The sequence below is a fragment of the Cibotium barometz genome, chromosome 5, assembly GCF_041138505.1.
Source record: "Cibotium barometz isolate CiBa-2024 chromosome 5, ASM4113850v1, whole genome shotgun sequence".
Taxonomy (NCBI): domain Eukaryota; kingdom Viridiplantae; phylum Streptophyta; class Polypodiopsida; order Cyatheales; family Cibotiaceae; genus Cibotium; species Cibotium barometz.
Genome location: NC_141050.1, coordinates 63483717 through 63510655, shown reverse-complemented (window position 1 = coordinate 63510655; position 26939 = coordinate 63483717). Strand labels below are relative to the sequence as shown.

The following is a 26939-nucleotide window of genomic DNA, read 5'->3' as shown; positions in this document are numbered from 1 at the left end:
TCGAAGAAGGTCAAGCCCGAGTATTGTGTACGCTCTGTGAAAGGTTGCTGATGCTTTGTGGAAAATCTCGTACAAGTCTGCACCCGCACCTTGTGTTCTTGTAAAAGCTTCTACTAATATAAAGAAGTTCCTACAGGGGCCAGCTGTTCCGGCTCAGTGCGCTGTCTCTATATTTTTGTGGCTTCCTACTGTGTTTCATACTCTGTTTGCATATTTGAAGTGTTTGTCTATTGTTCCACGTCCCCGGTCGGTAACACTCCTCCATAAGCTGGTCAAAGAGGCATAATACCTACCACACACATGATTGAACAGTATTTCTTTTCGCCAGGTATGCGAAATGACGTAGAGGCGCATGTACGTGCATGTATCACCTATCAAAAGGTGAAATTTGATAGGTAAAAGGCTTCCGGTTTGCTTCGACCTTTCCCAATTCCTAACCAGCCATGGGAAATCACTACCATGGATTTTATTATGGATTTGCCTCCTACATAGTATGGCAATGATGCAATATGGACTATTGTGGACAGGTTTAGCAAGCAAGCTCACTTCTCGCCTGTCAAAAAGACCATAAAAGTTCAGCCCATGGTCAAAACCTTTATGTCACAAGTATTCAAGCATCATGGAATGCCCAAATCAATTGTGGGGGATAGGGATCCCAGGACAACGAGTCTCTTTTTGGAGAACTCTTTCTGACAATATGGGCACTAAGCTGAATTTTTCATCAGCCTGTCATCCTCAAACATATGGAGAAAGTGAAGCTGCAAATTCGACCATTTCAGATTTGCTGAAATGCTATGTGACAGATCAGAAAAGTTCTTGGGAGAAGTATTTGCAACTTCTGGAATTTGCATATAACGACACAGTGCATACTTCTACCTACAGTAAAGGCCCCATTTGAGATCATATATGGCAAAGCAGTATTGCCACCCATCCTTCGTACAAAGGATAAGATCTTTGCAGCCGATGAATTTGTCAAGGACCTTGATATTGCCTTTGCACAAGTGTGGATAGCCATTGAGCGTTCTCAAAGAGAAGCATAAAAAGGCTGCAAATAAGCATAGAAATGAATTGGACATTAAAACAAATAATTGGGTATTGTTGAAATTCGAGAAAGCCAGACTTAGAAGAAGACCTAGAAAAGAGGAGATGTGTCCTAAACTCTCTACCAAGTACTATGGACCATTCAAAGTCATTGAGCATATCAATATGGAAGATCCACCTAAAGTGGATGAGCTCGAAGAGGTGTTATAGCCAAAGAAAATTGTGTTTCACAAGGAGTGTAAGCTTGAAGGTGGCAAACTTCAAAGACGCTACCATGTATAGTTCAAAAATTATTCACCCATGGTAGCTAAATGGATGGATGAGGTAAACTTCTAGAGTATCCACAGCTCCTAGAAGCATACTTAGAAGATTTTCAGCTGCGGTCAACTGCTTAGAAGCTAGAGGGATGTCACTAGTTGAGCATTCTCTACGCTTTCGGACCTATGGACGAACTCCATAGTGTGGACATGACACCTCATGGGCAGGGGATTTACGTCTACGCCAAGAGCTCGCACCTCATGGTACGGGACTCGTGTCTACACCAAGGACTGGTAGGCTAGATATGAGAGGCCATGGATTTTGTCCGCACCCATATCCAAATTACGATTCTAGATATTGTTTGGATTTTCTAGGCCTCTTCTCTCAAGATTTGGACAAATGTCTACACGTTCTTTGATGACGAGCTAATTATGCTCCGCTCTCTTGTGTAGGACTTGGCTGTGGTGATGGTAGCCTAAGACTAGCTAGCCATTTATGGTTGCGATTTGTGCCATTGAGCAGCTACAGGCACAGTGTCATTTGGGGGCTGACATGGTTTGTCGTTTTTGAGTGCTATGCACTTACGGTATGTAACATGTGAAAGCTTACAAACAAGGATTATACTTTGATTCGCATAATTCAGCACCTTCAAGCCTAATGCGGAATAGCACAATACGAAGAGGATAGTGCAAAGAGAAAGAAAGAAAGAAAGAAATAAAGTTGTATTAAACATCTTCAAAAGACCGAATGGGTCTATGAGAGAAAAAGTGATACAATAGTGTCCATGTATCTCATCCTGGTACAAAAGAAAACAAAGACAAGCACTATGAGCTGGGAATGTCATCCAAGGCCATATGATACAAAGTGGGACCATCATCGTCATACAGCCTATGGAGCTAACCAGGGGGCCATCAAGGATATCGAGCATGGGGTTAGCTTGTAGAAGGCTCTATAGATCCGCCGAGCGTGGGAAGGTAGCTTTGTGCCTCTCCGAGATCTCCTCAAGCTGGGGCGGATGTCTATGTTCCAGGGAGTTTGGGACATCGGCTCTTTGTAGTGTCGTGGCCCGGTCTAGAATCACACCAGAGTGGGGTCTGGTGAGGGGTCGGGCACTCGAGGATGTGTGGTTCGATGAGGCAGTGGGTATGTAGTCCATGGCTGGTGTGGCGTCCTCTCGTGGTCGGAAGAATCGCCTGGGGCTGGGGTGGATGTCTTCCACATGGTCTCAACTCCATAATCAGTGAGTCTCTGTGGCGATGAAGCTCCAATAGGAGGCGGCCTAGGCACCACTGATCTAGGTAATCCTCTATGAAGAGACAGTGGAACTTCCCTCGAATCTCATAATATACAATGCACCTGCATATGAAGTGCTCCTCTGACTCAACCTCCCATTGGCACACAGTAAATACTCTCTCCTCACAAGGTATCTACATGGCTCTCCCTGTCTCTATCCTCACGCAGTGCGATGACACCCGGAACTGGCCCACTATAATCCGCATGGCATGTGACATGTATATGTCAAGATATCTGGCCGTTGTGTGAGAGTGGCTCATGTGTTGTGATCCAAGTATCTTGTATGTATAGTCCCAATAAATCATATCTAAGAGTACACTCTTTGTTGGGTCCCAAATACCCTCTCCAGGGGCCCCAGCACAAAGAGTGTATTTGCTTTATTGTTGAATACGTAAAGGACTGACTGTCTGGCTAAGAACAGTCTGTAGATGATGACTTGGAGACCTTCCTCTTGCACTGTTTTTGGAAACGTTGTTGGCCACCCTGGATCAAGACCTCTACCTCGCATTTAGCTATGCACAAGCCTCACTAACTTGTAGAAATGTCAGATGCCTGACCCAAGGGCTCGAGAGACGTATATGTAGGCGAAAATTGGGCTGAATATGCTGGCCAACTTGCACATAAAGCCCACGATGAGCAAAAAGGACAAATAAATCATCTCAATGATGCATTTTCACATACATAGCCTTCTACACTTGGGCGCCTAGGACAGGCTTCCCTTGTGGGTCCCCAATAGGTCCTTGGCAAGCCACCAGGGCTGCCCAAAGCGCCACCAATTGTCCTCATGCCAAAACCGGTCCAAATCCCCTAGTTGGTGTTGCTAGTTACCATGCATACATGGGTTCACACACATTGTGCTCCTGGACATTGACCCCTATGACTAGATTGGTGCCCGTGCACCCGGTTGCAAGCCTAATAAGTGCCCGGAACACCTCTACCTCATTTCAAAAGGTTACAAAGACATGCGGGACATGCACTGAAATCACATGCAGGACATGTAGACCTGACCATGACCATGTACAAGACTCGTACACCTCACCATAATGCTCGACAATGGGGATCCCTGGCTAACTCGTCCTCGGACAAGGGCTCCAAGAGACCAAGTAACCACCATAGGACTTGCACCTGTACTATTGCTCACATAGCATCCAAGTATGGGATGCACGTGACATGGTAGCCCCTCGATTGAAGGAGAAGGTAGTCGGAAATGTTGTATTGGGCAGATTGCTGTGGTGTCTAACCTGAAAGTTAACAGACAATTAGGTAGGAGTCTGGTTGTATCAAGACCACAACTACAAAGGAATTGATCACTGCAACTTGGTTTTATGCGTCTCCGAGGCACAGAAATCAGCATGTATGAGCACACGGATGTAAAGCAGGTTTGTCCCATCAATGCTTCTCCCAATGAACACAATCAGCTTTGAAGGCAGCAAAAGCAGAAAATGACGGCGTTGTATGTTTAGTGGTACCTGTGTACAGAGTAGCTGTGCAGGCTGTACGACTGTACAGACGGATGGACAGACAGGCACAGTACGAACAGTATGCTAACGTAGACATACAAACTGTGCGGAAATGAAGGTGCAAGCTGTAAGCCTGACTTACTGAAGCGTGGATTCATTTTCCTTCTCAGTAGAGGTGCACAAAAGCTTGGTCGACTCCAGGAAGGGGTCGTGGGTTGATCATTGGAAAGGCAGTGGCCATTGTGTTGCCTCCACAGTTTGTACGTCTCCATTAGCATACTGTTCGTACTGTGCGGAAATGAAGGTGCAAGCTGTACGTCTGACTTACTGAAGCGTGGGTTCATTTTCCTTCTCAGTAGAAGTGCACAAAAGGTTGGTCGACTCCAGGAAGGGGTCGTGGGTTGATCATTTGAAAGGCAGTGGCCATTGGGTCGCCTCACCCATGGCCACACTGCTCCCATAAGTGGGGAGGGTAGGGTACCCATAAAAGAGTGCCCTCACTGTTTAATAAAGAGATATCTGGCCGGCCAAAACTAATAGGTTGTCCAAACTCACTTATATAAGTTTTCCACCCACACTTAGATGAAGTGTGTACCTACAAAACAAATTATAACCAATAACTCTTGTAAAAATAAACTTACTGTTGAAAATAATACGTTACAACCTGTTTACAGCCCACAAACATGTACGTTCACACGCACAGTTTATAGGAGGGTGTCCCAAACCAGTAAACTAGACATAGAGATTTTGCAGGCATCAAAACATTTCACACAGAAACATTTTCCAAGCATGCAGGACCCACGGATGCCATGCAATGCACAAAATGTATTGGACAATCTCCCTTTCATTTAGCTTGTAGCCGGCAGTCATTCCAGGCATAGACAAGATGTCCCCAGGCAACCAGAATACCGTACTCTAGATCTAGGGCAGACCAACGTCTCCAAGCCTACCAGATCCAGCCTACTGGCTCTTTGGCATAGACGTAAGTCCCCTACCATCTAGGTGCCAGTCTACATGACCCTTGGCATAGACTGCAAGCTAGGTATCATGTCCACACTATGGAGTTCGTCCATACGTCCAAATCATGGAGAATGCCAAAATGACATGAAAATCTATCATCCAGATGTCCACGGACATTGTAAAGAAATCAAATCTGCTCCCAACAAACAAACCTTGATTCCAAGCAGCTAGGTGCACAGCTCACAACTCTTCCTTTTACATGTTCATCAACATTTTAACTGAATGAAATCGGTCCCAAGCAAATTAGGCTCAGTTCCAAGCCACTAGCTGACATGCCAAGCTCTATCGGAAGGGTGTTGTGACAGGATCAAATGAATTGAAATTTGGTTGGAATGGGAAATAAATGCTCATCTAAAGCATTTCCTTCCCATGGTAGACAAAGCATAGGTAGAAGACCACCCCTGTATTATTGGAATATGAGTGTCCTGAAATACTTGAACACCAACTTTTCTGTATTGGAAAAACACCTTTTGGCATAAATAGCAAATCTACTCATTATTTTACACAACATTACAACTGCAAAACGAACTAAGATGTGCTATGAGGAAAAAAGCAGGGCCATATCTGTGGGATACCTGGGATACAAGTACGCAATAGAAAAAGAACCAAAATCCTAGTCAACAAGCAAAAAAACTTACAGCACGATCAAACTCCAGCATGAAACAACGTTTCACATCCTCTTTGGTAGGCTTGCAACCACAACGATCTCGTCTTGACGTCAAGTCAGAAAATCTCGTATAAGTGTAATGAAGAACAGCAGCCTCCTCAAGTTTTATCTCCCTGGTCAAAGACATGAATGGCATGTATAAAAGAGATGTTGTTGTTCTAGATTAACCTCGTGCCCCTCAGGGGAAAAAAAAAACTCAGATAACCTGTACATTACCGTAATGAATTAAAAATGCTACAGTTTAATCACATGATTCAAACCAACTAAGAGAAAAAGAACGCCCTTTGTTTACACGAACAGGAAGCACTTGGCATTGGATGGGAAAAACATTCAACTAATATAAAATCCCCTCTCGACCATTGGCCATCGTGGGATGGTGTGAATTGAGATGTAGCATAGCACATAGGGCTTGTTATCTCTAACAGTATGCCAAAGTAGAGGAGTAACTTCTATATATACTTGCTGCAATAATCAGGTTTGCATGGTAAATGACTATCACAATCCCATGTTACCATGAGAAAATGCAGATCCAACTCCGCTAAAATTGGGATGGCCTGCCCTCCCAACACATTTGCTAATACATTGACACAGCTGTGATCTTGAAGTGTTCTTGTCCCAAGTAAAGCAATTCCCCAAGAAAATCATGATTTGACCTCTGAATACAGAGAAGCTACAAAGTGATTGCAAACAGAGGAAAACAAAGACAGCGAAGAGGATCGAGACGAGTAAGCCAAGTGCTAGTATGCAGAAACAAACACCTTTGTATAGTCAGTGGCTGACTATAGCCCAGTTTTTAGGGGTTCAACTCTCAAGGCAGGGTGCTCAAGTTCGAACCCGGCTGGCTGCAGCTGCTGCTGCTGGACGTAATGTTGCCTATCACTAATCTATATAATATACTCCAAAAACACCTTTGTTTGGAAACCCTTCACTTTTTCCTCATCTTTTACTGACCCTTGCATGTTTGTGGCCAGCTGCATTTAAACAAGACAAATTGACTGCTTTGCTAAATCTTTCAAGCTTTAACGCATGTAACAATTTTCTTTACAAAAGATCAGGCACCAAAATGCAAAGAGAAGAATAAAAATAGATAATTTCGCACCTGACAAAAATATAAAAATATGTAGCAAACGTAGAATCTCAAAATGGAATCCAGTTTCTTACTTTGGTGTTTTCATGTAGTTGTGCCACCTATGTGCACCATTTGGACGAAGGTGGTCCTGAATACGTGCTGCAGACTTGCCATTACCATACGTCAAGAAGTAATTTGGATTGCCTCGTGTAGCTTCTTTGTACAAGCCAAAATAAGTTTCTTTGGTTACATGATCATAATTCTTCTTAAACATTGAAACCTGAGAACCACACCAAGCACAACACAAGCCTCTCAATGTAAATCATAGTTGTCAAAATGTCCCAATGGAGGGTAAACGTTTTGAGCATGGCAGAAAATCAAAACACAACTGGATTCAAACCCGGATCACCAATTCACAACATAGGGAAGGAAAAGCAATATGAATACCCGAAGAGCCAAAATACTTGTCCAACCAATACATAATACAAAACCATGGCAATCAGGGCACACCATGCTAAAAGAAATGAATGATGAACAAGTAACGTGCGCAGCAAGCTAATCCCCAGAAAAATCAGCTCCAAAGTTACTAGAACTTGATGCACACTCTTCCTCTTCACTTTTCTCTTCATAATTAACACATGGCTTTACCTTGAAACCATCTAGTACAATCTCCTACAAACAAATGTGTGTTAACCTCAACAAGGTTAGCTGCCTTCTCAAAACCAAAGCAATTTTATTTTTAGGTGGCACAATTCCTGAATGAGCTCCATATGTGTTCACATGAAGATGAGCTAAACCCATTACTAGTGTCAAATTAGACCCATGCCTTGAATAGATTACATTCTTGAGAGGCTAAATGGGGCCAAGGTGTTCTCGAAATTAGATGAAGAGTGGGTACCACCACATTACGATTGTTGAGGGGGACATCCCCAAGATAGCGATCCATATGGAATGGGCTCACTATGAATTTGGGGTCATGCCCTTTGGCTTTACGAACGCCCCAGCCACATTCAACCGCATGATGATGCGGATATTCACAGACTTCATTGGAAAATGTGTGTTCATATTTTTGGACAACATACTGGTATTTTCAGCCAACGTTGAAGAGTACAACATTGATGTAGAGAAAGTTTTGAAGTTGCTAGAAAGCAACAAGCATTATGTCAATGAGAAAAAGTCAAAGTTTTATTTGTTCGAGGTTCACTACCTTGGATACATAATCAAGCATCCGACTTGATCCGGCCAAGGTGATCGAGATAGTCAATTGGGAGATACCACAGACAGCTTACGATATCCGATCTTTTATGGGCATATGCCAAGCATACTCCACCCACATCAACACATTCTCTGACCTCTTGGTGGATCTTACAAATGTGCTTAAGGATGTACAGACTAGAGGGCAGCAGATCCAAATGACTCCACGAGCTTTGGAGGCATTCAAGAATCTCAAGGTGACTTTGTCAGAAGCTCCTTGTCTAGCGCTTGCCTTGTGGGACGAGCCATTCCAAGTAATCACCAATGCGAGTAACATCACAATTGGGACTGTTTTAGAACAGAATGGCCATCTAGTAGCTTACATGTTCCGTAAGACTTCCCACAGAAAAGAATTACTCGATTTATGATCAAGAACTCCTTGGAGTATAGGCGAGAACTTGAGGTTCTCACTGACCGTTAGGCATTGTGCTGGATTTAGACAACGCCAAGTGCACAGTAGAGTGATTGTCAACACCGCTAAAGCTAAATTTTCCAGCAATTTGGTGTGGCATAATCGAGTACCTCCCCAGAAAGGCCAATCCAGTGGCCGATGCTTTGAGCAACAGGAGAACAGTGACTCTGATTCAGAACACTCACTCGACCTTGTTGGTAGGGGACTAGATGACATGAAGCACACGCACGCGAATTCCAAGAAATTCGCTACACAATGGGAACAGGCATTGGATGCCATAGGACCATGCCACTTTTTTATATGAGACAACCAGCTTTTCTACAAAGACCGCCTTTGTGTTATGAAGTCGTTTAGGGGACCTCTTCTCCATGATGCCATCACTGGTGGTCACAAGGGCATGAAATCGACTTTGGAGAAGCTAGAAAGGCAATACTATTGGCCAAGAATGAGACCACATGTGTTCACTCATGTGCAACACTGTGATGTTTGTCAAAAAGTGAAAGCTTCTCATGGGAAGAAGATAGGGTTGTTACAACCTTTACCCATTTCTTAAGGAATCTTCCAAGATATTTCGATGGATTTTGTCACAAATATGCCTCCCAGTTCAGTAAGCGTAATACTCAATGCTTAACTATTGTTAATAGATTTAGCAAATTTGTTATGCTTATTCCATGCACGGCCAATGTGACCACCAAAGATGTTGCCATTTTTTCTTACAGTAGTGGGAATATGCACTTCCTTTCCAAAACACAATAAAACCATCCACTATGCGTGTGGGAGACTTTCCAGAGGCTTCCGGAGCCTAAAAACCAATCATCCTTCTGGGGACAAGAGTCACACCAAAAGGTGTGATCCTCCAAAGTCTAGAAACCAAACCACACAAGCGGGAAAAAAAATCTTTCTCTTTTTTTGTGGTTTTTCTGGTTGAATCTTCACACTTAAAGATGATGTCATGTCCACTCCCGACTAAGTGTGAACCCAGCACTTTTTCCCTGTGACTGGACACATGTTTTTTCCAGGTGTGAACACACTTATGTGTGTTGGGCACTTAGCCCTAGGCCTTTTAGTACTCACTTGTACTTTCATTTCATATCATTATTGAATACATCTTTTCCAGCACTCACGTTGTTTGTGTGTGTGTGTGTGTGTGTGTGCGCGCGTGCGCGCGCGCTAGCTTCATTTTATGTACATAATTCCATAAAAGCCTCCACTTTGAGACATTGCAGAGGCTCTGTACATTGTAGGTAAAGCACTTAAGTGTTTGAGGCATGAAAGAGGTATATACAGCAAAGTATCACATATAAAAACAAGACATCAAAGAGGCAAAGCCTCTGTCTGCATGGGCTGCATTCCTTCATGACCCATGAAAGACATAGCATTCTCCCCTTCTTCTGAATCACATATGGGGATGCCCTTCTTCAAAACCCCCACCCAATTTTGAAGGACAGGAGCTGAAGTAGAAGCCTGTCCTGGTGAGGGAGAAGAAGCATCCCATTGACGAGATTGAAGGGGGGCGTTGCTTCAATACAACCACCTTCTTAGGTTGTTGAAAACCATCCTGATCAATCCCCGCAGATTCCTTCATCTTCTCTTTTCCTTTATCTTTTTCTTTTCCAGCAAGTGACTGCACCTGATTGATTGGTTTGGCATTCTTTGCTCCATTTATATTTGCCGTCTTAGCTTGCAAATTCTCATTCTTTCCCCGTGTCTGGGGCGGCAAGGCACTGGGAGGGGGCTGATGCAGAACCATTGGGCATTCAGAGGCTAGATGCCCAAACTTGTGGCAGGCAAAACAGATATTGTTTGTTTGCAAGAGCATAATCAACACTCCATGGTTGGTCATCGTGTTCATTTTGGCGGTTATGATATATATTATGCCGGTACCACTACCTACTCAGGTGTATGCATACTGGTTAGACATAAGCTGGAGCCTCAGTTAGCCTTCAATGACAGCACTGGAAGATGGATGGTCATACAATGTAATGTCAATGGTGATATTCTTGAGTTTGCATCAGTCTATGCTTCCCAGACCTCTGCCATGAGGGCTTCATTATGGGATTCTTTATGCAGATATCCATGGAGATCCAATGCATTCATCTGTGGAGATTTTAATAATTCCCCTCTGCCAAGAGATAACACCACTTCAAGATCTCATATGCTATCATTGGAAAGGCAGAAATGGGACACCATGCTTCTTTCTGTGCAGGCTGAAGATTTATGGGTGCTTCTCCAAGGGTCAGTGCCTGGATATACTTTTCATCATAATGCACTTACCACATACTGGGCAAGGCTTGACAGATGGTATTTGTTTTACCCTCAACAATTTGCAGATTATAGCCCTCATCTCCTTATAGATTTCTCATTGGGCTTGTCAGATCATGCCCCATTGTGGATGAATTTGCAGCTTGGCATGCCTCCGGATGATTTGCCACCCCTCTCCAGTAGATTATTGCATGTTAATCAGGCTTATTTCCGACATCACTATTTCTAGCAAATGATCAGACTTGCAATTCATCCCTTGCCTTTGCATGCCCAAGAGGACATGAATTATGCTTGGGACAGCTTTGTCTCTCGTATGCAAAATGTCATTAGGGAGTATGGCAACTGGCATATGACTGAATGGAGGAATGAGGTTAAATGGGCAAAAAGGACAGCACAACAATTGACTGAATTTTCTCAGTTCAGGCCTCTCTCTGATTCAGAAAAGGATTCCCTTTCACTTGCTCAGTTTAAATTGACTGTTAATGATCAGAGGAAATTGCACAAATGGCAGATTAGGACAAGAATGAAGCCCCTCATGGATAACGGCTGCTCATCAAAAGCCTTTTTTCAGGGCTTGCATGCTACTCGAAAGAAAAACTCATGCCTAAGGGTAAGGAAGCTAGATGGCTCTTGGACGCACTCTTTCTCTGATCTCCAAGATGAATGCCAGAATTATTTCCAAAAATTATTCTCCACTCCTAGTTCCCCATCAAATCAAATGACTGAGGCTAGGACTCAATTTCTCCAATATGTTTCTGGAATAGTGGAAATGGATGATGCTCTTACCTTGGAGAGACCTTTTACTGACACAGAACTTGATAATGCATTGTTCCACCTCAGCAAATATAAGTCCCCTGGCTGGGATGGCCTTACGGTGGAATTTTATATTTCTTTCTGGGATGATTTGAAAGAAGTCCTCTTCCAAATGATCAATGTTGCCTGGCAAGAAAATCAGTTGCCGCACTCTTGGAAGCATGGCATAGTCAAACTTGTGCCCAAAAAGCATCTATGTGACCATACGTCAGATTGGAGGCCTATTACTTTGATGCCTGTAGTTTACAAACTCATTACCAAAATTATTGTGCATAGGCTTCACAGGATACTGGATGCAGGACTTCATCCTCATCAGTATGGGTTTGTGCCGCGAAGACAAATCCGTGACAATATATCCAATGCCTTGACTGCAATTGAATATGCTAAGTATTCGCATCAAGATGTGCTTATATTGCAGGTGGATATTGCTAAGGCATTTGACACTGTTCAATGGGATTTTATCTCTCAAATCATGACCAAGTTGGGCTTTGGTCCCAAGATGGCAAATGCAGTTTACTGGCTTTATTCTAGCTCTACTTCTCAGTGCATTCTTGGGGGTCATCTGTCTCGGTCATGGACATTGGGTCGATCAGTTAGACAGGGCTGTCCTCTTAGTGCTCTCTTCTATGCCATTGCGACCCATCCCCTTTTAATGTATCTTGATCATCTTACAAACACAGGACAGATGACTGGTCTTACAATCCCTGGGGCTGCATCTTTTCTCGCACAAGCATATACTGATGATTCCTTCTTTATGCCACAGAATTCTTCCCGGGAAGTTCAAATACTTATGACCACTCTTTCATTGTATGGCTTGGCAGCGGGATTGCATGTCAATTTTGACAAATCTAAATTACTTCCCCTAAAACAATGTGACTGGCATTCTATTCTTGGCCGGGTCAAGTGGTGCATTCCAAAGATGTAGTCAGGCATTTGGGATATCCCATAGGATGGCATATCACCAGGAAGCAACAACTAAAATGGATCTTCCAAAGACTTCAACATAAACTGGAATACTGGAAGATTTCTACTTGGCCTCTTCATGTCAGGCTTAGAATAGTACAGTCCATTCTAATGTCCTATGTCGAGTTCTATTTGCCTTTGCTGCATTGGTCCTCCAGGGATATTTCAGCCTTTCTGTCTCAAGCTACGGAGATGTTATGGAGGACAAAAACTGTTGTGAAAGCATTGAGACTGATGAAGATGGAAATGGTGTGCTCTCCTAGGATGCATGGTGGACTTAATGTCCTCAATATAAGATATCATGTACTTGCAAGGAAGGCAACTATGGTGCATACTTTTTTCCGCCAACAGCAGCCATGGACTTGTATGCTAGCATCCATGTGTGTCAACATGAGGACTTGTGCTTATGGTCATTGGATTACTGATCATTGGGAGATTTGTAGGGAAGATACCTGGCTGTCCTTTCTCTACTGCTCTGATACTTGACTGGAAACAAGTACTTTCTAAGGTCAAATGGGCTCCTGATAATTGCTCGGGGACAAACTCAATGAGGAAAGAAAGTATTCATTGGAGTGCCATCTTTGACATTCCACTCGCTTTACAGGAACCTGTGCAGGCATACAATCTCATGAAATTGGGAATTAGATACATACATGATGTGGTAGATGATCAAGGTTATGTCTTATCGTTTCCTCAGGCCACTGCTTCCTATGCATTGGGAATGCATCATAGGTCTATATGGAAGAAAATTGCTGATTTATTACATCCTTTTCTACCTGTTCCTCCTGTGGCTGACACAGACAGGCTTATGGATTGGCAATTGCAACCCTGTGCTACATGCACTCATCCTGTTCCTCTTCCCGCCTTAACCTCCATCAAAGCTTACAGGCTTCTTCAGCCTGCTCCATGGATTCAGCAACATGCTAATTCTCTGTGGCATATAAGGAAGCCCCTCTCATGGTGGCGGAAGAATCTCGGGATGTTATGGAAGTGTGTAAAATGCCATTGAAACAAAGACTTTTTCTTTGGAGATGTATGACAGGCACATTGTCAGTGGGGGTCACACTTGCTAAACGTCGCATTGCACCATCCACATGTTTAAGATGTCAGGCTCCTTCAGAGACTGTTCTTCATTTGCTTTGGCACTGCCCGTGTTCTAGGATCCTCCTGAGGAGAATTTCAGATGATCTTCGGCTCCGTTTCCCGAGTCACAGATTTGGGAAACATTTCTGGCTCTTTGGCAGATTTATGAGGTCTTTGTCTCAATACTCACTATTTCTCTCTTGGGTGAGATATTGGGCTCTTTGGACAATCTGGAGTGAGCATAATTTGGCATACTTGGGTCGGCCGATTCACAAGTCATATGAATCTTTCCGAGCCTCATTGCGGCAATCCTTATATGATGCCTGCCATGAGGGTGATATGGATGCTTCTTGCATAGAGCTTTTCTTTTTATGTTTCTGATCTTTGGGATACTCTCCATTTCGGAGACCTCCCATCATGTAAATTTATGAGCATATAAATATACTGCACTGGATATTACCAAAAAAAAAAAGTGTGTGTGCTAGCTTCCCTCCTACCGAACATTGGTATCAGAGCCTAGTTAGGGTTAGAGTTAGGGTTAGGGTTACACCTTGCTGCCCCCCAACATTAGGGTTAGGGTTTACCCACCTGCTGCCCTTCAGCCTAGTGCTTCAACCTATTGCACACTTTACACGCCACACTCTCTTATTATTTTATTTTTTAAAACAGTCGTGTTTTCCTCTATCTTGCCATTGGCGACCTGTACTGCCCGTACCTGCTGCAACAATCCATCCGTACGCTGTTGTACCGCCGCCGCCGCCGCCGCCCTTAGCCGCCTCTGCTGTCGGATCCATACTGTGCGACGCCGCCGCCTTCTGATCTCCGTTCACAGCTCAAATCCGCCTTTCGCCCTGTCAGATCTGTGCGCATCTGCCCGTTGCCCCTACATCGCTGTCGTCGTCGCCGCCTGTAATAGCGTCACACCGCACCGCACCGCACCGCGCCGCGCCGCCGTCGCCCCTGCATCGTACGTCACCCAGATCTGGCACCGCCTATCATCTGCCCAACACCGCCTGCCGACTATACCCTCGCCGCCATCGTCGTGCCCTACTACAACCCGTACACTGCGCCGCCTGTATGGTCGTCGTCGTCGTCTGCCCGCCGCCGCCTTCACGGTGCTGATCAGCCCGGATCTGTGTTTAGTACCCAACATTGACGCCTTCACCTTCAGATTCACCTTCAGATCTACCCAAACATTGCAAGGTTTGAGGAATTTGCAATTTTCTAACCTGAAATTGCACATTTTGTCTCTCAAAAATTTGGGGCTTTTCACCATTGAGCCTGCAATTGCAACATTGGCACACATTGGCATTGATTTCAGCAGATTTGGTGCATAATTGCACTAGAAATTTGAAGATTTTGCAGAAATTGGGACTTTTCCAAAAATTGACACTATTTGCAGGCAATTTTGGGTATAACATGCACATTTGGTTGGCATTGGGGCATTTTCCCCAATTTTTTGGATATTACAGGCACATTTGGTTGGGATTGGAACCTCTCTCCCAATTTCTGGGCATCAAGCATTTGGTACAAGTGACAATCGCATTAGCAGATTTACAGGTGCAGATCCGGTTCAGATTTGGTCTAACTAGCTACCTAAAAATTAGGGCTTTTCTACATTGAGTCCATTTTTGGAGCATTCGACCATGCATATGTCTTTCTCATGGTGAAGGAGTTTCCTTTCAGTCCATTGATTATCCTGCTATTTATCTCCCGCATTCTTACGGTTTCGCTGGGCATTGTCTACTCGTGGTGACTTGTGACAGATTTGTTGTGCTATCATGGCCAACAGTAACAATGACCTCTTTGGAATGCTATCTCAAGAGGACAAGCTCAATGGGGGTAACTACCCTATGCGGGCTTATATGATGCGTCACGTATTGGTTGCCAAGAATGTATGGCTATATGTGGATGGCACTGAGGAGCGTCCTCATGCACCTGCTCCAGCGGAAGGTGAAGCGATTCCCGCTCATCCTGAAACCGGCCTCTGATAGAAACCAGAGTGCGGTAGACTAGCAGTCACCCGTCCACTTGTAGTCTAGATGTGAAAACAAAACAGATTGAAGCTAGAGTGCCCAAATCTGAAAACAAAGCGACACCTGTTGGCCCCAAAGCTTGGCGCCCCTTGCGGTATTTCTTTATTCAATTCCAAAAATATGAATGGCTGAGTACAACAAAAATCAGCCAAGAGATTACACCTGTATGTCCAAATTTGACGGCCCACAATACCTCTTAGCACAGAGGATCTATGCACACAGATCTGTGTCTCCAAATAACACACTGTGCCTCCCTCTGATCAGCCAAGACCACTAAGCAGGGCAGCCATGAGCATACATCTGGCATAACTCAAGTACATGATTCAACATCTCAGCTCATACATACATGTACTGTCCAAACTCTGTCTCAACCCTTGTCAATCTGCCATACCCCTGCTCTCACAAGGGGCCAGATAGCTCATATCTGCAACAGACATCAAGCAGTAGAAAGAGAGATAGATGAAGAGATGAGGAGCTTACCAAAATCAGCTCGTGAATCAGCACTGGAGGAAGCAACGGTACCAATCTGTACTTGCAGGCACTTGTTTCCACAACCCTGCTTCACACGCATGCACGTACTTGTCTGTACCCTCCTCCTTGTGTTCACTTCTATGCTGTCTTGACTGTACAGATCTGAAAAACAGCTCCGTACCCGTCTGTACTACCTCGGGATACGTGCCAGGAGTTGTACTTGCACACGCCGCCTGCAGCCAGCACCTGGACTCGCCTGAACCTGCGCAGTCAGTCTGTCCAGAACCTGTCCTGTGCCGCCAGCAACAGTACAATGTTGTACTTGGACTGTCCGTACACTGTACGGCAGCCGTACAGTGTTGTACCTACTGTTGTACCTGTCTGCACAAGCTGTACCAGCAACTGCAGCCTTCTGTTACAGCCTCCGCCCACTCTCCTGGTGCAGAGAACACTCAGCGCAGCCTGTACCTACCTACTACAACCTGTCCGTACAGAACTGTACGGCTGGTTGGTACAGAGAAAAACAGCAGCAAACCAGCCTTCAGTAGTCGACCAGTTTTCTCTTCAGCTTTTCCACGCTTGAGAACAAACGCATGGATGCTCCACGACTCCTTTTCCCAAAAGCTAGAGAGAGGGGGAGCAGAGAGAAGCACACACTCCAAAAGTGGAGTGGCCTGCTCCCCATAAAAATCCTAGGGCCCCAAACTTTAAAAGTCCCTAGGGGCCACTAAGGCCTAGGGGCAACTTTAATAAACATTAAAGTTTAATGTTCTAGTTCCCCCCCTTCACACCTAGGGATGTCCACACATCTTTAACTCTGTCCGGGCACCCCCTCATGTGAATCATTTAATATTCTGACTCTGCAACCACCATGCCCACACTTGTGCTGTTCCATTTTCACAGGGCCATGACATACCCCCCTCTTGAAAAATGGCAAGCATCCTCGATTGCATTCTGGTGATAGAGCAAAATATCCAAAGTGAAATATACAATATGGCAAGATCAGCGTCCCAATCTCTCTAAGCCATACACATGTATCAACATTCACTGCAAACCAATGGCATAGTAATAGTTCAAGTTGTATACCACTGTGAACCATACATATCCACAAAATCTCATGTGACTAGTACACATATATCATAGAAGTCCCATAAACAGATGTACTGTCAGCCTCAGTACCTTCGGGTGAGATAAAAACTGCACCAAGCGACCTCTAGATGTCATCTAAGCCTGTTTGTATCAAGGGAGTGGAGGTGCTACCCCCCTCTTGAGCATCAGGTAATGCTCCAGACCCATGCTCTGCTGAACCTGAATGAGCCACAATAAGAGTCGGCTCTAACTCAAAGGCATCGAGATAAAGCTGCAAAACCTGAGGTGAATCCGTCAAGTCACCTTCCTCCATCCACTTCGCATCCATCGGTGAATAGTTCTTGAACTTCACAAGATAGCGACGGGAAACTTTACCTCGTACCTTCCTTTCTTTATGTGCCAGTATCTGCTCTGGAATCAGAACCTCATCAAGTTCCTCAACTTCCGGCTGAGCCTCATCTGATACATCCTCAGGCACATCCCCACATAAAGGTCTAAGAAGACTCACGTGAAAAGCATTGTGAATCTCCAGTGATCTGGTAACTTCAAACGATAGGTTACCTCACCAATCTTTTCCAAAACCTGAAAAGGCCCATAATATCGCATGCTCAACTTAGGGAATAAGCGCTCTTTACCCTTCATCTTCTTGAGTCTAGCCTTTTCAAAGCGCAAAAGAACCCAATCACCCAATGCAAACTGTAAATCACGTCTGTGACGGTCTGCGGCTTTCTTTTGCTTCTGCTGAGTTTTCTGGAGTGCCAACTTAACCCTCCGATAAGCTTCATCCAAACTCTCCACATACTGATCAGCCTCAAAGATCTTATCCTTTGTATGCAAAATGGGTGGTACCTTCTTCCCTCCTCCTACAATCTCAAAAGGCGCCTTGCCTGTCGAGTTATGTACGGTGTTGTTATATGCAAACTCCACCAAAGGAAGATACTTTTCCCATTGTTGCTTGTGCTCTGACACATAACACTTGAGAAGATCCAACACTGTAGACTTAGCCTCTTCTGACTGACCATCTGTCTGTGGAGGAAATGGCAATGAAAACTTGAGAGTTGTACCCATGTTGTCAAACAACCCTCTCCAGAACAAACTCGTCATCCGTGGATCACGGTCACTAATGATAGACGTAGGCAAGCCATGATACTTGAAGATGTTCGCCATGAACAACTTCACCATATGATCCACTTTGATCGTCTTACGCACGGGAATGAAATGAGCCTGCTTACTGAACCTACATATGATAGTCCAGATGCCATCATTTCCCGTTTGTGTCCGTGGAAGATCAAATAGAAAATCCATGGCAATGCTCCCCAAGGTCTATCCGGAATAGGTAAAGGCTGTAATAACCCTGGTGTCTTCTACGGTCAAACTTTACCTTCTGACATACGATGCATTGCCTCACAAAGGCATCAACATCTCTTCTCAAGGTTGGCCAATAAAAGAAAGTCTCCACTGCTTTGACCGTGGCGTCAATACCTCTATGACCTGCATACGGTGGAGCATGACTTTCAATCATAACCTTGAGTCGCAATGGCCTGGTAACACACAGTCTGCCATGCATCAATAAAAACCCATCTCTGAGAGTATAGTGCTCATGCCGCTGACCCTCAGACATCTGATCATACAACCTTTCAAAGTCCTCATCATGGGCATACTGCTCTTTCATTTCATCAAGCTCATGATGATAAGCAAGTGAAACTGCAGAGACCTGTGGCTTGCGTGACAAAGCATCTGCCACTACATTCTTTTTGCCTTCCACATGCACAATCTGGAAGTGAAACATTGACAAAAAGTTTGCCCAACGCATATGCTTCTCTGAAAGCTTAGTTTGCGTGAGGAAATAACGCAAGGTCTGATGATCTGTCTGCACAGTGAAATCAGCGCCAAGCAAGTAGTGTTTCCATGTAGAAAGAGCGTGAATTACAGCCAACATCTCTTTCTCATAAACCTGTAAATGCTTCTCAGCATCTTGCAATACTCTACTCTCATAGGCTATGACATGTCCCTCTTGCATGAGAACTGCACCAATGCTACTTCCACATGCATCACACTGGACAACAAAAGCCTTTCGGAGGTCCGATAACACCAATACTGGGTCCGAAGTAAGCTTTTCTTTGAGCTTTTTGAATGCTGTAATTTCCCGATCAGCCCATCTAAACGGAGTTGCCTTCTTCGTCAAAGCATGAAGAGGCGAAGCAATTTCAGCAAAGTGCTGTATGTATCGCCTGTAATAGGAACACAATCCTAGAAAACTGCGTACATCATGCACGGTCCTCAAAGCTGGCCAATTAAGTATTGCTTCCACCTTTGCTGGATCCATACGGACTCCATGCGCAAACACAATATGCCCCAAGAAATGTATCTCCTGCAAAAAGAACTCACTCCTTGCCATTAATAACCAGCCTATGGTTTCTGAGTTCTGCAAACACAATGGCCAAATGCCTTCTATGCGCTTCCTCAGTTTGTGAATGCACAATCATATCATCAAAGAATGTGCCCACAAACTCTCTATGAGGTCTGAAAATCCTGTCCATCATTCTGTTAAATGTGGCAGGCGCATTCGTCAAACCAAAGGGCATAACCAAGAACTCATACAACCCAAACGTGGTTCGGAATGCTGTCTTATGCACATCCTCCGGTCTAATGCGTATCTGATGATACCCGCTTTTCAAGTCAATACGACTAAAGACTGTGGAGCCCTGTAAGCGGTCCAAGATGTCATCGATCCTCGGTATGGGGAATTGATTCTTGATGGTATTCTTGTTCAACACCCTGTAATCAATACACATGCGCCAAGAACCATCTTTCTTCTGCACTAAGAGCACAGGTGAGCAAAAGGGTGATGAGCTAGGCTGTATCAACCCTTTATTCAAAAGCTCCTGCACACCTGACTCATAATCTCTTCCTGTTGGGCTGCACTAACACGGTACGGCGGTCTATTCGGTGGAGTACTACCAGGAATCAGATCTATGGCATGATCTTCTGGCCTCTCAGGAGGAAGTTCTACTGGCAATGACTCGGAAAAACAGTCTTGAAACCCACATAAGAAATCAGTCCTGTCCTTATCTAACATAGACAAATTAGACTTAGACTCATCATCCTGTGCATCCTTTACATAAATCAAGTACGCGGAAAGATGCTTTTTCATTACTGATGAAATCGCCGAAGCGGATACAATAGGAACAGATTCCCCTTTGAGTTTTACATCCAATACATGTTCTTTCCCTCTATGAGTCAGAGTGATTTTCCTATTGTAAGTATCCACCACCGCATGTACCCTGTGGCACCATGGCATCCCCAACAAAACATCACAGCCATCCAAAGGCATGATGAAGAACTCTTCGCTGTCCACATAACCCTGCAAATGAAGCCGAAGCTTCCCAATGATAGGAGTAACGGGTTCTGCATACCCTGGACAAGCCATATTAGCCTCATGTAAAGGCCCCATCTCCTCTGCGCGAATCCCCAATCGGCCAGCCAAATCTGGTGAAATGAAGTTGGCTCTAGCACCTGTGTCAAAGAAGATCAAGGCATTCTGATCTCTTACTTTGCCCCATGCCCTGCACAACTCTGTTGCTTCACCACCTAGCTGTTCCCCCACAAGATCAGGAACTAAGCCTGCAGAAGGTTTTTGTTTCTTTAGCTTGGGCTCTCCTTTATTGTCAAAGTCCTTTTGGGACTTTCTTTTGGGACAATTGAATGACATATGCCCCTCTTCAGTACAGTAAAAACACTTATGAGCATCTCTCAAAGCCCGTCTTTCCTCAGAAGTCCTCTTGGGCATTGGCAACTTCTTATACTTTGTCTCTGAAGACCCTTTAGCATCACGCGAAGCATGCCCAAATTTTTCAGCTTTCTTACCCAATTTCTTACTGCCTTTAAACCCAGATGATCCACCAGTGAGTAACGCATTAGCTGTCGTAGCATTTTCAATCATCTATGACATGTTCATTACTCTTGTCTTTATACAATAATCTCGTACCTCTTTGGGCAGCCCACAACAATACTTCTCTACCTGCTCAGATAATGGCACCGCACGATAAGAAGTCACTAGGAGTAAAGCTTCCCAAAACTTCTTGTTATAATCCTCCAAACTATCACACTTTGAAGCATCCAATTTGTGCCATGCGGTCATAACATCCATCTCAAATGTAGATGTGAGCCATACGGAAGAGAAAATCTGTTTAAATTGGACCCATGTAGTGGGTGCTATGCCCTGCAAAAGAAGAGTAGACCACCACTGCAAAGCATTGCCCTTGAGAAAAGTGGCAGCTTTCCTCACCTTAGAAGACTCTGTGTAATTCCCACCAGAAAAAGCAGCATCAAACTGCTGTAAAAAGGTGAGTGCTTTCAATTTATCTTTGGCCCCACTGAATGTATCAAACTTCACTGCAGCTCCCCCTTCCTTGTAATCCTTCGCCTTTCCCATAGGCGTTAGATTATCATATGCAAGTGGCTTCGCAAGATTGCTGCCCCCAACATTCATACCCATCATTGGGTCAACATTTCCCATTCCCACACCAGGCATACCATACATTCCAGCCATGTTTCCAAACATTCCATTATGCATACCTGGCTGCATACCACCAAACATATTGCCTTGCATCCCAGGTTGCATGCTTCCAAACATATTTCCTTGCATACCGGACTGCATACCACCATACATATTCCCCTGCATACCAGGCTGAAAATTAGCTCCAAAAGGCCCGTGCATACCCATGCCTCCCTGGGGGTAACCCCCAGTCATAGATTGGAACACCGAGCCACCACCAAAATAACCTGGATGCATATTCTGCTGAGGAATAGGTGGCTGTCCATAGAAGGAACTCTGAGAGTTTGCACCATAAGCATGCTGCATATTCGGAAACTGGCCAAAAGATGGTTCCTGTGGGATGGCACCACTATGACCCTGTGGAAGATTCTTAGAACGAACCTTCTTCTTCTTTTTCTCGGGCTCTGTGCGGGATCTCATAAATTCAGCAAATCTCTCACTCTGTGTGAGCTGCATAAAAGTTTCCATAACACCAGCCAAACGATCTTTGAACCGAGCATCATCATCCTCTTTACCATGCAAATCTTCTGGCTGTGTTACATCCTCATAAGGCTCAACATCTGCAGCCTGTTCTCCTGCAAAAATATCCTCAGATGCATCTCTCTCAGGAGAAGTCTCTTGCTCTTCTTCTTCATGATAGAAATACTCATCCTCTATATCAGACATGTTTGCTGAATTTTCAGCGATGGCTTTCTTCAAAGCAACCACGAGCTCACCCCCTTCAGAAAGTTGATGATTGGTCTCGGCAACGGAACCTTGAAACCGGCCTCTGATAGAAACCAGAGTGCGGTAGACTAGCAGTCACCCGTCCACTTGTAGTCTAGATGTGAAAACAAAACAGATTGGAGCTAGAGTGCCCAAATCTGAAAACAAAGCGACACCTGTTGGCCCCAAAGCTTGGCACCCCTTGCGGTATTTCTTTATTCAATTCCAAAAATATGAATGGCTGAGTACAACAAAAATCAGGCAAGAGATTACACCTGTATGTCCAAATTTGACGGCCCACAATACCTCTTAGCACAGAGGATCTATGCACACAGATCTGTGTCTCCAAATAACACATTGTGCCTCCCTCTGATCAGCCAAGACCACTAACAGGGCAGCCATGAGCATACATCTGGCATAACTCAAGTACATAATTCAACATCTCAGCTCATACATACATGTACTGTCCAAACTCTGTCTCAACCCTTGTCAATCTGCCATACCCCTCCTCTCACAAGGGGCCAGATAGCTCATATCTGCAACAGACATCAAGCAGTAGAAAGAGAGATAGATGAACAGATGAGGAGCTTACCAAAATCAGCTCGTGAATCAGCACTGGAGGAAGCAACGATACCAATCTGTACTTGCAGGCACTTGTTTCCACAACCCTGCTTCACATGCATGCACGTACTTGTCTGTACCCTCCTCCTTGTGTTCACTTCTATGCTGTCTTGACTGTACAGATCTGAAAAACAGCTCCGTACCCGTCTGTACTACCTTGGGATATGTGCCAAGAGTTGTACTTGCACACGCCGCCTGCAACCAGCACCTGGACTCGCCTGAACCTGCGCAGTCAGTCTGTCCAGAACCTGTCCTGCGCCGCCAGCAGCAGTACAATGTTGTACCTGGACTGTCCGTACACTGTACGGCAGCCGTACAGTGTTGTACCTGCTGTTGTACCTGTCTGCACAGGCTGTACCAACAACTGCAGCCTTCTGTTTTACAGCCTCCGCCCACTCTCCTGGTGCAGAGAACACTCAGCGCAGCCTGTACCTACTACAACCTGTCCGTACAGAACTGTACGGCTGGTTGGTACAGAGAAAAACAGCAGCAAACCAGCCTTCAGCAGTCGACCAGTTTTCTCTTCAACTTTTTCACGCTTGAGAACAAACGCATGGATGCTCCACGACTCCTTTTCCCAAAAGCTAGAGAGAGGGGGAGGAGAGAGAAGCACACACTCCAAAAGTGAAGTGGCCTCCTCCCCATAAAAATCCTAGGGCCCCAAACTTTAAAAGTCCCTAGGGGCCACTAAGGCCTAGGGGCAACTTTAATAAACATTAAAGTTTAATGTTCTAGTTCCCCCCCTTCACACCTAGGGATGTCCACACATCTTTAACTCTGTCCGGGCACCCCCTCATGTGAATCATTCAATATTCTGACTCTGCAACCACCATGCCCACACTTGTGTTGTTCCATTTTCATAGGAGGCTCATGTAGCTTACCTTCGGGGCAAGCTTGAGACTGACCACATGCTTGAAGGTGACTCTATCGATCAGTAACTTACACATGTAAAAGACCTACGAGAGCAGTTCATTAACATTGATGAGGTCTTGACAGATAGCTATGTTGTTCAGACAGTTTTGCGTAATTTGCCCGACTCTTATCAAACATTTGGTACCACTTTGCGGTTGTTGGCTGGCAATGCACCTAATGCAGTCACTTTTGACAACCTTGTGACTCTCTTGCTCAATGAAGAGCAATCTCGTTCCAACAAGAACAACATGATGCCTGCTGAGTCATCAATGGCTGCTCCCTTTCGTGGGAATAGATCTGGGCCTAAACCTAGCCCATCGGATCCTCCCAAGACAGAGGACAAACCTGAAAAGAAAAAGCATTGTAATTATTGCAGGAAAGCAGGGCACACCGTAGACAAATGCAGGAAGCGTATTGAGAGTGAAAAAAAGAAGAAGCTGGCATCTTCTTCCACAGGTGCAGATCAGGCCAATTTGGCTACACATGTGTCAGCCTTGACCCTTACATCTTCATCGCCTACAGAGATGTCTTATGATGCCGTTACTTTTGATGACTATGCTCTATAGTCTGTACTCCATGGTATGTATTGTCTGGCAGATGCATTTCAAGGGGGGATTTTTACTTGCCCACATGCAGTTGGTGATGCCTCATGGTCACTTATGCTTGTTGACCCTTATGGTGGTCTATGCTAGACGCTTTCTCTGATGTGATGTCTGCTGGAGACACTTTTATGTTGTTTTCCCTTGCAACAGGATTGTTTCTACAGTGTTGACATTGTCACTTTCTCACATGTGATGTTTACTGGGAGTGCCTTTTACACACTTGGCCAGTGTTGGCTTGCTCTCATGGTTTTGACATGTCACATGTACATTATTCATTGTGGGATTATGCATCTTTACACTTGCCATACATGCCACTGATCATGGCATCGCTGAGAGTTTACCTATCCTCTCATAGCATTGACTGATGCCCGCCTCAAGCCCCCACTTTTTCTCCCCCTTTTGAGCTTTTCACATTGCTGAATTTTTACTTTATCAACCCTACCATTGCTGATTTTTTCCTCATCGGATCCTCCATTGATGAGTTTCACTTTTGCAGCTTACATTGCATGTCTCACAGGCATGACTTCTGGATCCTGTTGCCTTTACACATGCGTATATCTGCTACCTCTTCTTATGCTTATCACTGATGCAGTTACAGAGCATTGATGTGGATTACATGCAGTTCAGCTTGGCATTTGGATGCTTGCCTTCAGGGGGGTATTATGCGATGCCTCTTGATTTGATGCAGTTTGATCTTTGCCATGCATTTCTAGTGATGCATTTATGTACTACTGTGCTCTAGCATTAGCACTATGACATTGGAGATTCTCCTTTTCCCCATCATATAGTGCTTGTTTTTCCATTAGCACTGCAGTTCACTCTTATTGTGGAGCATAGTGCAGGGCAACATTCACAGCTTTATGACCCTACTGCTACCCATTCACACCATTCACTTGAGGGGGGTTTGTTGGTCATGTCCACTCCCGGCTAGTTTAGGTGTGAACCCAGCTTACTCACAGGCACTTTTTCCCTGTGACTCGACACAGGTTTTTTCCCCGTGTGAACACACTTATGTGTGTTGGGCACTTAGCCCTAGGCCTTTTAGTACTCACTTGTACTTTCATTTCATATCATTATTGAGTATATCTTTTCCAGCACACTCACGTTTCTCTGTGCTTGAGGTTGTGTGTGTGTGTGTGTGTGTGTGTGTGTGTGTGAGATCTTGAAGTGGAGTTATCTCTTGGCAGAGGGGAATTATTAAAATCTCCACATATGAATGCATTGGATCTCCATGGATATCTGCATAAAGAATCCCATAATGAAGCCCTCATGGCAGAGGTCTGGGAAGCATAGACTGATGCAAACTCAAGAATATCACCATTGACATTACATTGTATGACCATCCATCTGCCACTGCTGTCATTGAAGGCTAACTGAGGCTCCAGCTCATGTCTAACCAGTATGCATACACCTGAGTAGGTAGTGGTACCAGCATAATATATATCATAACCGCCAAAATAAACATGATGACCAACCATGGAGTGTTGATTATGCTCTTGCAAACAAACAATATCTGGCTGCATTTTATGTACATAATTCCATAAAAGCCTCCACTTTGAGACATTGCAGAGGCTCTGTACATTGTAGGTAAAGCACTTAAGTGTTTGAGGCATGAAAGAGGTATATACAGCAAAGTATCACATATAAAAACAAGACATCAGAGAGGCAAAGCCTCTGTCTGCATGGGCTGCATTCCTTCATGACCCATGAAAGACATAGCATTCTCCCCTTCTTCTGAATCACATATGGGGATGCCCTTCTTCAAAACCCCCACCCAATTTTGAAGGACAGGAGCTGAAGTAGAAGCCTGTCCTGGTGAGGGAGAAGAAGCATCCCATTGACGAGATTGAAGGGGGCGTTGCTTCAATACAACCACCTTCCTAGGTTGTTGAAAACCATCCTGATCAATTCCCGCACATTCATTCATCTTCTCTTTTCCTTTATCTTTTCCTTTTCCAGCAAGTGACTGCACCTGATTGATTGGTTTGGCATTCTTTGCTCCATTTCTATTTGCTGTCTTAGCTTGCAAATTCTCATTCTTTTCCCGTGTCTGGGGCGGCAAGGCATTGGGAGGGGGCTGATGCAGAAATGGGACAGCATGCTTCTTTCTGTGCAGGCTAAAGATTTATGGGTGCTTCTCCAAGGGTCAGTGCCTGGATACACTTTTCATCATAATGGACTTACCACATACTGAGCAAGGCTTGACAGATGGTATTTGTTTTACCCTCAACAATTTGCAGATTTTAGCCCTCATCTCCTTATAGATTTCTCATTGGGCTTGTCAGATCATGCCCCATTGTGGATGAATTTGCAGCTTGGCATGCCTCCGGATGATTTGCCACCCCTCTCC

At 44.6% G+C, this 26939-nt stretch overlaps 1 protein-coding gene across 1 annotated transcript in view; it reads right to left on the bottom strand.

The window, feature by feature from the left end:
- LOC147638752 (glycosyltransferase-like At2g41451) overlaps positions 1 to 26939 on the bottom strand; it is a 116134-nt gene that overhangs the window by 34994 nt on the left and 54201 nt on the right. Inside the window, exons 7-8 of the mRNA XM_086798722.1 lie at positions 6901 to 7088; positions 5711 to 5852 (exon numbers count right to left, since the gene is read on the bottom strand). Coding sequence (XP_086654848.1) covers positions 5711 to 5852; positions 6901 to 7088 — 330 coding nt within the window. The remainder of the gene's footprint in view (positions 1 to 5710; positions 5853 to 6900; positions 7089 to 26939) is intronic.